Genomic DNA, 13021 nt, shown 5'->3' with positions numbered 1-13021 from the left:
TTTCATGCATAGATTGTATTTCATCTTCCATGGCACCAATCCATTTTTCAGCTTCGGGACATTGAATAGCTTCCTTATATGTGGTAGGTTCTAATTTGGACACATTATTGCAATTATATCTAGCGGGCAATTTTCCTTTATTTGTTCTTGTAGATCTTCGAAGATTTTGTTCCTGCAAAACTGTATTGTCACTTTCTGGGGTTTCTTCAAATGAGTTATTATTTGAAAATGACAATTCTTCTTCCGTTTCACTCGCAGCCGTTTCGTAATTTAAAACGTCACCACATAGATCTCCATTAAGAGAAGGCTCTTTTTCTAGATCTTGATCAAATGTATTTTGTACGTTTACTGAAACATTCTCCGAATCGATAGCGCTTTCTTGAAAATTGTTTATAAACGAACTTTCAATGCATTTAACGTCTCTAGAAATAATTATTTTGTTTGTATCTATATCTAAAATACGATACGCTTTTGATTCATTACAGAACCCAACCAATATTCCTTTCTTTGCTACATTATCGAACTTCTGTCGAAATTTCTTATTAATATGGTAAAACACTTCGCAACCAAATATTTTAATGTGTTCCATGTTTGGCGGTTTGGAGTACCAAAGTTCATAAGGAGTTTTACTAACGGATTTAGATGGCAATCTGTTCTGTAAGTAGTTTGCGGCATTTAATGCTTCTGCCCAATATCTTAAATGTAATCCAGATTGAATTAACATTGTACGAGCCATTTCAATAAGACTTCTATTCCTCCTTTCTGCGACACCGTTTTGCTCAGGTGTATATGGAGCCGTAAACTGTTGAATAATTCCTTTAGTTTTCATGTATTTATCCATCTCTTTGTTGTTAAATTCACCTCCTCTATCAGTTCTAAGAACTTTGATACGTTTTTCGAATAAATTCTCTGTGTATGCGACATATTCTTTTATCTTTTCCAAAGCTTGACTTTTGTTGGTTAAAAAATACACAACACAATATCTTGAACAATCATCAATCATGGTAAGAACATATTTATTTCCACTAGGAGAAATCTCCTGCATGGGTCCACAAATATCGGCATGGATTAAATCTAACACTTCGTTTGCTCTATTCTTTGTAGTCTTCGGAAATTCTTTTCGGGTCATCTTACCCTTTATACAAGCTTCACAATTATTGGAACATCTGCATGGCTTCAATTCAATGTTAGAAATTAAACCCTTTTCAATAGCATCCTTTATTGCTTTTAAATCGCGATGACCAAACCGTTGATGAAATACATGAATACATTGGACTTCTTTAACCCTTACCATATTTGAAAAATTATCCTGTTGCAATACATACAAATTGTTTACCATATCAGCTACCATTAAAATTCGTTCTCCATTGGAAACTTGGCATGTTTTTTCTTTGAATTTGACTTCCAATCCGTTTTGAACCATTTTCGCAACTGATAGTAAGTTACCTTCTAATTCAGGGACATATAAGACATTCTTAATTGTCAATTTTAATCCATTATTATAAAGTACGCCTTCTCCTATTCCTTGAGCAGTGATTACCTTCCCGTTCGCAAGATAAATTTCACCACCAATTTCTTTATCCAAGGTTGTGAAGAATTGCCTACTATTACTCATATGGGAGCTCGCTCCAGAATCAATGTACCATTTGGTTTGGTTCAATTTGTCTCCAGAATTCAAACAAAATTTTGGTTAGTAGTCCATTGTAATTTACATAAATTGGCCGCTATGTGGCTTCAAATTACATAATGAAAATAAATAAAAAAATAAAAAAAAAAAAATCCTTACTAACCTCTTTAATGGACTTTTCAGATGTCCTTTTCGCACTAAATTTGCTCACCTTTTTCTCCCAATTCTTTTTGTGACAATCACGCTTCATATGACCTACCTTTCCGCATCCATAACATTTTAAAGTGGATTTCATGACCGTCTTCAATGCAAGATCTGACGACTCACTTTCTTGAACGCCGGCTTGTCTTCGCTTATATTCTTGAATGAGCTTTTCTTTTACAAGATCCAATGTCAAGTCATCGTCCGTACGAACTTCTAAAGCGGTAATTATGGAATTGTATTCATCCGGCAAGCTTCCCAATAGAAATGCAACTTGTAAATGATTTGCTAAACATTCACCCAATCCATTCAATCTATCAACAGTTTCGAGCATTTCGGAAATATGTGCTTCCATATCTTGGCCACTCTTTAACTGCATACGACACAATTTCTTCAAAAGCATTACTTTGTTTGATAAAGTTGCCTTTTCGTGAACTTTTCTTAACGCTTCCCAATACTCACGAGCAGATTTCAAATTTCGAAGATGAACCAGTTGAGAATCTTCGACCAGAAGACCGATTGTTGCGCGAGCTTTTCCGTCTTTGGAGGTCCAACTCGCATCAGGAGAAGCAGGCCTTTCTTTGGAAACTATTTCCCACAAATCCTCTTTAATCAGCAAGAGTTCCAATTTGTATTTCCAAACCTGATAGTTTTCTCCATTCAGTTTCTTCACATTGGTTTTGATATCTTCCATTTTGCAGCAATCTTTTAGTTCCTTTCTCTTCACAAATTAAATCAAATTCACTGGCGGCCTGGGCCCATAACCTATTGGAATATATTATATATATATTCCTTTCGGGTTAAATAATGAAACAGTGGCGTGATATTTAAATGATTTGTGAACGTTTATTACAAAATGAAAAACTCAGAAGGAATGAATGAAAAATTATAATTATGTATATCTAATTTTTACAATAGATAAACCCAAGCATATGTGATTGGAAAATATTCTATTTTTACAAAGTGTTTTAATAACAAGTTTAAGGTATTATGTTAACAATATCTCCGGCACTGTTTAACCTCTACCTGTCCTCTATTCCACGCCCACCTGACGGCGTCGAGATTGTATCATATGCGGATGACTGTACAATCTTGGCATCTGGGCCCAATGTTGATGACATCTGCGATCGTTTAAATGTCTACTTAGCTAATCTTACCAGTTATTTCACTGCGAGAGACTTGAGGATATCCCCCACCAAATCCTCAGCCACACTATTCACTACATGGACGGCAGAAGTGCGCAGGCAGTTGAATATTAGTGTCGATGGCGAAATAATTCCGACCACAAATTACCCCAAGATTCTTGGGGTCACATTCGACAGCCTTTTCAGGTCGTCTGCCCATGCCACTGCAATTTGTAATAAGCTCTGTGGTAGAAACAAGGTCCTCAAGTCACTTGCTGGCAGTACTTGGGGTGCGGACAAAGAAACCTTGTTAGCTACATATGAGGCAATTGGCCGGTCAGTGGTAAACTATGCAGCGCCAGTGTGGACACCGCAGACTAGTGATACGCAGTGGAATAACATATAAACCTGTCAGAACGCTGCCCTTAGAACTGCGACTGGGTGTCTCCGCAGCACACCCCTGGATCACCTTTATGTGGAGATAAAGATCATCCCTGTGCGAAGACACAACTACATGTTGTCAAAGCAGTATCTCCTGGGTTGTTATCGCAGTAATCATCCAAACCACCATCTAATGGATGCACAATAAGGGTTGATATACATAATCTAGAGTGCGAGATCCAGCGCTACAAAAGAGAACCTCTAGATCAAGCAGCGTACCAGGCAGGTTTGAACAGGATTCATGAGGATACTGTAGCTGAAGCGGTGAGAAGCTACAAGGTTAATCCTGTTCTCGGAGTCCGTCCACCGCCCATAGCACCGGAGGAAAGAGACCTCCCACGGCAGACTTGGGTAGTTTTAGCCCAATTAAGATCAGGCAAGTGCAGCCGCCTCAATTCCTATTTATCAGTGATTGATAGCAGCGTAGCTGACGTATGTCCAATTTGCAACCAAGGGCCACACGACACGCGTCATCTTTTCTCTTGCCCAGCTAAACCAACCCGACTTACCACCAGGTCACTCTGGACGCACCCCACTTTAGTCGCAGAGTTCCTCGATCTGGCCACAAGCTGAAGTACCAAAGCGTATAACATAAAAATGGATGAAATCACAATAAACTGTTACAACAACAACAACAACAGCATCAACACGTTGTTGTTTTTGGTCAAATGTGAGCTCGCGCGGCACCCATTTTGCACAGAGCTTCTGTATATCCAAATATTGATGAATGATATGACCAACACGTTTCTTTGATATCTTTAAGGCCTTTGCTATCTCGATCAACTTCATTTTACGGTCATTCAAAATCATTTTGTGTTTTTTTATGTTTTCGTCGGTAACCACCTCTTTCGGGCGTCCACTGCGTTCACCGTCCTCCGTGCTCATTTCACCACGCTTGAATTTTGCATACCAATCAATTATTGTTGATTACCCTGGGGCAGAGTCCGGAAACTCATTATCAAGCCAAGTTTTTGTTTCCACCGTATTTTTCCCCTTCAGAAAACAGTATTTTATCAAAACAGTTGTTGAAGTTGCTTCACAAAAGTCGCTCTATCTCACAAACTAATTGACTTACAGGCGTCAAATTCTGACACGAATCATTTGAAGGTTGGTACTATATAAAAATAATATACATTTAATACTAGCGACGCCATCTATGTGTCAGACCGGGGATTTATCAGCCAACCTGTTAATCTAGAGCAAGACAACAAGAATCTGTTATCATTCTCTTAGCTCTCTTATCACCTAACAAACGATCCCAAGAACACATGCACGACCACTAGAGTTGTAGTTGCAACCCTTTGAAAACACCCTCACACATAAATGTTTCTTAGAATGGGTGGTTCATTTTGATCGTTTCTGTTATCTTCACATGTGGAAAGAGAAAGTAATAAACTTAAATATAAACACTATGCTGGAGATTATTGATATTTAGGTACATAGGACGTATTTGTTCCCTATGCATTTGTTTTGATTATAACCTCTCACAGATCCCATGTTTAAAGCATATTTGTTTTGAACAATGATTATGAGAAAAATGGTCAGTGGCCATATGACGAAATTATCCATACGAATGTGAAAATGAACGCACTTCTTGTGGAAGTGTATTCCATATTCTAGTCAGCCGAACCAGAAAAGATCGTTCATAGAATTGAGAAGACATCAATGGAACTAACAGTTGGGTATTTCTGGTTGTTCTGCAAAAGACAAAATTTTCACGTAATAATGGCGGCACCCCAGTTTTCATAATCTTGTAGAATGATACTAACATGCGAACATCAGGAAGATATCTGAACGCAAATCCTAAAAAAGATATGGCATGCTGAGATACGTGATCATAACGTCGCAAATTATACACATATCTAACTACAGTATTGAAAACGCGCTGAAGCTTTAAAAAATTGTAGCTGTAGTTCCAGATAAAAGATCGTTCATAGAATTGAGAAGACATCAATGGAACTAACAGTTGGGTATTTCTGGTTGTTCTGCAAAAGACAAAATTTTCACGTAATAATGGCGGCACCCCAGTTTTCATAATCTTGTAGAATGATACTAACATGCGAACATCAGGAAGATATCTGAACGCAAATCCTAAAAAAGATATGGCATGCTGAGATACGTGATCATAACGTCGCAAATTATACACATATCTAACTACAGTATTGAAAACGCGCTGAAGCTTTAAAAAATTGTAGCTGTAGTTCCAGATACCACCTCAATTCCATAAAGAATAGGAGACATAAGTAATGCCCAAGCAATCTTAGACCGAATATGTTGTGGATGAAAAATGTGAGTCGAGTTAACCCTACGCAGAGTAATTATGACCCTAGAAGTTATGTAGTTTATATGCGAAGAAAAGTCTAACCTATTGTCCAGGATTACCCCAAGACAACGCATCTCATCAACAACATCAACTCTCATCCATCTAAGAAAAATGTTAAGTTCGTGCAAATCATGTCTCTGAGATCCAAAAAACATAACTTTACTTTTGGAAGTATTAATCAATAATTCGTTGTCAGCTAGCCAAGAGTCAATACTTCCTAACGTCGTTTTAATGGCCCCAGTTAAAGTACTGACATGTGGATATCGTCCGCATATAAATAGGGTATCCTATTCGGACCTATAATCCTGTTAACTACACCATTAATAATATATAAGTTGAATAGCAAAGGTCCTAATGTGGACCCTTGGGGAACCCCACATTCAACAGGACAAATTCCAGAACTGACGCCATTCAAAGAAACGTACTGATACCGATTAGAAAGGTAAGAATCTAAGAGCCTATATGCCATGGTAGAAAAGTTGTAGTCCATAGAAAGCTTACGTACAAGTCTGCTATGACAGACAAGATCAAACGCTCTTGACAAGTCTAAGGCAACAAGAACACAAGATAATCCCCTATCAACGGTTCTCCTAATGTTATCGGTCAGACCGAGTAGATGAGCAGAGGCGCTAAAACCCTGCCGAAACCCATACTGGTGAGGACTAAGGATGTCCAAATCATTCACGTAATTAAAAATCTCATCATTCACTATATTCTTAAAAATCTTCGATAATTCGGACAATATGTTTTTTGGCCAGAAATTACTCACGTCACCCTTGTGTATGGGAACAACTCGCGCAAGTTTCATTCCCAAGTCACTCCCAGTAGGATGATCGACATCAACACCTTGCAAACTATGACAGAGAAAATGTCGATTGAGATCCTCAACGTCACATTCAACCATCCCAGTATCAACATAACATCCTGACTGGCGCATACTGGCCCAAAGCTGTGCACTAGTCATCGTTCCAAAGCGTCTAAGATAACAATTTCTCTTTACCCTACGCATTACTAACTACGCTCTATTCCTGTAGGTACGATAAACACGACCATTACTCTCAGTTGGATACCTCCTGTACTGTCTATAGGCCATATCCATCAATGATTTAAACAGTAAAATCTCCCTGGAGCTGGACCCACACATTCCTTTGGTTCCTAACCTTCTTCCTAACTGACGGAACAAAACAAAATAAATTTGTGATAAGATCATTAATAATCCCTAGAATCGTATCAACATCCGTTGTAGAATAAATTGGTCCGTAGTCATATGACACCAAATAGTCAAGTAAATCATTCCAATTTATAGAACTATCGTCACGGTATTCAAAGAACAGTTCAGTGTAAGATATTTCAATTTCATTGAACCTGATATGAGAACAACAGTTTAGTTGGCCTACTCAATAAGAGAAAATCAATTAAAGAACAAGAGTTGTGGGTAACATCATAGTGAGTCGGCAACATATTATGTGAAACAGCTAATCCAGCACCTCTACATATCGGCCTTACACTGTTAGATTCAGTAATGTTAAATAAATTCCGTTTAAAATCTTCTACAATTAGGATGTCAGAGTATTTAGTAAATACGAAGGCGGTTCGGAAATTTCTTAGCTTTCTTCCAATATAATCTCCTGAAACTTCAATACACTTAGTCCAACGCTTTTCTAGCTATTATATGCCTTGATTAAAATAGTTTTCCTCAAGGTCTTCAAAATAATGGTTTACAACTGTAATTGCATGTTCATTTGAGGTAAAACGTTTGCCAACAAGGATTTTTTTTAGATTTGGGAACAAGTAAAAGTCACTGGGAGCTAAATCAGGAGAATAAGGTGGGTGGTCAAGCAACTCGTACTTTAATTCGTTGATTTTAGCCATTGTTAAAACACTCTTGTGCACTGGTGCGTTGTCTTGATGAAAAATTATTTTTTTTTTGTGTTGTAAGCCAGGACGTTTTCCTCGAATTTGTACATTTAATTGATCCAAAAGGTTGCAGTAGTACTCTGAATTTATTGTTTTGCCATTTTGCAGAGAGTCAATCAATAAAATACCTTTGAAATCCCATAAAAACCGTTGTCATAACCTTACCAGCCGATTGAATTGTTTTTGCCTTCTTTGGGGCACTTCCTCCAGCTTCAGTCCATTGTTTGGATTGTTCTTTTGTCTCTGCAGTATAGTGGTGGATCCATGTCTCATCAACAGCTATGAAACGACGCTTAAAATCCATTTTATTTCACTTAAAACGATTCAAACAAGCTTGAGAAATGTTCATTCTTATGCGTTTTTGATCGACTGTTAACAAATGGGGCAAATGAAAGCTTTTTCATCTGCAGTTCTTCATGCAAAATTAAATGGACTCGATCATTTGAGATGCCCATGATATTAGAAATTTCACGCACTTTTATTCGTCGATCATTTAGTACTATATCATGCACTTTGGCTACAATTTCTGTTGTTGTTGCTGTTTTTGGACGTCCACTACGTGGTTTATCTTCAATGCTAGTACGACCACGTTTAAATTCAGCAAGCCAATTTTTTACTGTTGCATATGAAGGAGCACTTTCGCCTAACACATTCACCATATCATTATGCATTTCTTGTACCGATAAACCTTTTTTATGTAAATATTTAATGACAGTACGCATTTCTAATTTTTCCATTGTAAAAAAATTGCGGATGCGTCTTTTTTGAACACCTGTTTCTATATGAAGTAGTTGCCAGATCGAAACAAAATTTAACATGTGTTCATAACAGAGATGGAAGTTTCCAAAACACTTAACTTTTTCTGTTTATACCGCGCTTTTTGTGCTAGGCTAAGAAGTTTCCGAACTACCCTCGTAGTATCTCAAGTTCAGGTTCTCTACCTGCTGTCATAGATGATTTATTGTGGCCATTTTCACCTCGCAGTAGGTTCTTTCCTGCCCATTAAATTGTAAACCTTCTAATTGGCGACACAGCGCTGCCTTTTTACCCAATGAACGGCTAATGAGACCGTCATGACCGCCAGTGGCACCAACCTGTTCGTTCTCCGTATGCAAGGTTTGTAAGTCTTAAGTGTTCTTTGCATCTGATGTTTGGTTTTACTCGACAAGCTCATGTTCCATTAATTTTATATACTCTCATGACATGGTTTTGATTTTGTCGTAATAACCGGAAACGAAGTATTCGCTGGACGGATCGACACCCTCTGAACATTGCAGATGGTTGTCCGCTTCTTCAAAGTCTTTCCAAGCTGCATTGAGCCTTGCCAGTCGTTCTCGGTAATATGCCGCAGTTTTTCAGCTTTTGAAATCTGTCCGATTTTTCTGATGAGGTTGGCGATGCCTTCGCCGATATCCTTTAGCTGTCGAAGGAGCTCAACATGAGTTTCCATCGTTGATTGATTACAGGAATAAAGGTTGATTGGTACAGGACGAATGTTGATTGTTAATTGATTACAAAAACGAAGGTCCTGTTGATTGATTATATGAACGAAGGTACTGTTGATTGATTATAGGAGTAAAAGTATTCTCACACGTGAGAATACTTTTTTCGGACTTCTGATCGAAAAATTTAAACAGCTGACTTTCTGCAATGCATTTTATTTGCAGACAGAAACTATAAACTCATAATCTATACAAAATAATAACATAATTACACTAGACTTCGCCGATATCCTTCAGCTGTTGGAGGAGCTCAACATGAGTCTCCATCGTTGATTGATTACAGGAACGAAGTTTGATTGCTGATTGACTGATTTGTACGGCCAATCAGTAATCGCACTGCAAATAAACAAAACCGTGGTAAATTGTCAAACGATGTCTTCATATTTTCTTGGTCTATGATTACAGTTTCCAACACACTGAAAAACAGCTGACTACAAACAACCCCAAAATTTACACACCAGTGAGAAGAAATTTGGGTTCAAGTTTTAGATGGATTTTTATACCCTCCACCATAGGATGGGGGGTATATTAACTTTGTCATTCCGTTTGTAACACATCGAAATATTGCTCTAAGACCCCATAAAGTATATATATTCTGGGTCGTGGTGAAATTCTGAGTCGATCTGAGCATGTCCGTCCGTCCGTCCGTCTGTTGAAATCACGCTAGCTTCCGAACGAAACAAGCTATCGACTTGAAACTTGGCACAAGTAGTTGTTATTGATGTAGGTCGGATGGTATTGCAAATGGGCCATATCGGTCCACTTTTACGTGTAGCCCCCATATAAACGGACCCCCAAATTTGACTTGCGAGGCCTCTAAGAGAAGCAAATTTCATCCGATCCGGCTGAAATTTGGTACATGGTGTTAGTATATGGTCTCTAACAACAATGCAAAAATTGGTCCACATCGGTCCATAATTATATATAGTGTCCATATAAACCGATCCCCCGATTTGGCTTGCAGAGCCTCTAAGAGAAACAATTTTCATCCGACCTGGCTGAAATTTGGTACATGGTGTTAGTATATGGTCTCTAACAACCATGCAAATATTGGTCCATATCGGTCCATAATTATATACAGCCCCCATATAAACCGATCACCAGATTTGACCTCCGGAGCCTCTTAGAAGACCAAAATTCATCTGATACAGTTGAAAATTGGTACGTGATGTTAATATATGGCCTCAAACACCCATGCAAAAATTGGTCGATATCGGTCCATAATTATATATAGGCCCCATATAAACCGATCCCCAGATTTGACCTCCGGAGCACCTTGGAAGCGCAAAATTCTTCCCATTCGGTTGAAATTTGGTACGTGATGTTAGTATAGGGTATCCAACAACCATGCAGGAATTGGTTCCTATCAGTCCATAATAATATATTGCTCCCATATAAACCGATCCCCAGATATGACCTCCGGTGCCTTTTGGAGAAGCAAATTTCATCCGATCCGGTTGAAATTTGGTACGTGGTGGTAGCATATGATATTTAACAACCATGTGTGTTGAAATTTGTGGATAACAGTCTTTCGTAGAAGTTTCTACGCAAACCATGGTGGAGGGTACATAAGATTCGGCCTGGCCGAACTTACGGCCGTATATACTTGTTTAAATCGTGTTTTATACCATACATAAGTGATTTTGCTCACTAAAATTTGCTAAATATATACAAAACATATTGAAATTTCAGATTCTGGTACTTATTTTCTATGAAAATCTTTAAAATTTCCATACGATTGCCGTACACTAAGCATACACAGAATAAATGTTTGTGTACATTTTTCAGGTCTGTGACGTTGTAAAGTATAATAATTTTTGTGTGACACCACACAAAAATTATGTAACAGAACAGGCACGTACATCATCCCTTCGTATCTTCCCAACAAAATCAAAAAATGACCTCGGATCCCAAGATCGTCTTTAACCCTTTCAATACAACGCTTATAACACGTCCTTGACACATTATACCTAGATCTTGCAACAGAGTAAAGAGCATAGTCGCCAGCCAAACCACAACTCTCTTATACTTCCTTAATACCTATTCCTACCATTCTTCAATCTCGTTAGTACAGGGGAAGACCATGGTGGCAACCCAGTCCAATCCCCACTAACTAACAGTTTGGGACCCAAAGTCGCATAGAATCTACGGCATTAATGTCTGAGAAGCGTCCTCAGACACATACCGCATCTCAATCAACACTAGAGAGAAGTGTATTCAACATAACAAAATCTGCCTTTTTAAAGCAAGAGGAGAGAGAGAAAGCAGAGTGATATCTATGCTGCGGTGAGGTGATAGAGTCGCAGCTGAGAATATCAATGGCTAGAGAATTTTGATTTGAGAATTCCTGATACTATTAATCCTGCCTAAATCAGCATCGAGAAATAGTCCCATCGAAATCCAATCCGAACCGGGAACATCAGACATCGGAATCGTAGCGATGGTATCACAAATATCATCCTAGACATAATCCTAATAGTAGCCATCAGATAAAGATAAAGCTCCCATAAATATGGTATTTTTGATGTTCTTAAATATGGAAATGCGGTTTATCTCCCAAATCAATATCAATGATACACCACAAATGTTTATGTTTACAATTCAGTAGCGGTGGTTTAGGGTATGATATAGTCGGCTCCGACTTTCTACTTTACCTTCTTGTCCATAAATAGTATTAACAGCAAGGAGTGATAGTTTATTGTTTAAAAAAAAAACTTTTAATTTATCGGTGTAAAACCCAAATTTTCCTATTTCTGTCTCAACAGGTTCTTTTGGTGGATCCTACATATTGTGGTGTCGCGGACAGTGATAGGCAAATGAAGCAGGTAAACATGATAAAGGCCTTCGAAGAAACCACTTTACTGCCCACAGAAGACAATAACCGACGAATAACTGCAAATAAATTCAATTTTGTGACCGAACTTTTCTTTTTAACTCATAAATCCTACGAGCTAGCATACCGAGCCAGCATTGAGCGTTTTACAAGGATGTCTCGCGAATTACACAACTTGCAGACGTCGTATCAAGATATAGCCATTAACGATCCCAACAGTGATATGGCTAAAAATTTGCTCCGAATGTTGAAACAACAACTGCAACAATACCTATGCTTGCGCAACTGCCTTATGGAGCCGGAAAACGACATGGCAATATTAAAATTTTTAGAAGCCTCTGCTATATGGTTGATCGAAGTGGCTTTAATATCTAAAGAAGAATTGGAGAGTAGAACTAAAGAAGGATGTGGATTCGCACCTGGGCAAAAGCATAACAAAAGTATACCCGCAAAAGTTGACTTTGTTCCTCATACATTACAATGCATCCCTGAAAATATCATTGATAATATTATATCATATTTGAATTTTAGTCGTCATTTTCCTCCTGGCCAATTTATTCAAATGTATCCCTCTTCCCATGATGCATTTTTCAAAATGATTGTACTTTTTATGGGGAGTGCTGCATTTGTGAAGAACCCTCATTTACGAGCAAAACTAGCAGAAGCTTTAGAATTTTTCTTGACAAAACGCTCCAGTGGTGATACATTCCTCTCTCACGTGTTCGATAACCATCCTGACCGATCAAAAATTGTTTCTAGCTTACTCAACGTTTTTGTATCAATTGAAATGACTGGACAATCAGTACAATTTGAGCAAAAATTTAATTACAGACGTCCAATGTACGCTATAATGGAATTTTTATGGAGCAAAGAAGAATATGTTCAAAATTTTCGTCAGTTAGCTAATGAGGCCGAAGCTAATATGGAAGCTACAGAACCTCCCCTTTTCTTAAGATTCATTAACTTATTAATTAATGACGCTATATTTCTCTTGGGTATGTGCATATATACTTAACTTTATTTATATATTTATAAATTTAAATATTTTATATT

At 37.9% G+C, this 13021-nt stretch overlaps 1 protein-coding gene across 1 annotated transcript in view; it reads left to right on the top strand.

Moving 5' to 3' along the window:
- Positions 1-13021, top strand: part of Ube4A (Ubiquitination factor E4A) — a 28934-nt gene that overhangs the window by 14878 nt on the left and 1035 nt on the right. The window contains exon 4 of the mRNA XM_075295513.1: positions 11901-12963. Coding sequence (XP_075151628.1) covers positions 11901-12963 — 1063 coding nt within the window. The remainder of the gene's footprint in view (positions 1-11900; positions 12964-13021) is intronic.

This window comes from Haematobia irritans, chromosome 2, assembly GCF_050003625.1.
Source record: "Haematobia irritans isolate KBUSLIRL chromosome 2, ASM5000362v1, whole genome shotgun sequence".
NCBI classification, from domain to species: Eukaryota; Metazoa; Arthropoda; class Insecta; order Diptera; family Muscidae; genus Haematobia; species Haematobia irritans.
Note: the sequence above shows the minus strand (reverse complement) of the source record. Positions and strands in the feature narration are given on the sequence as shown.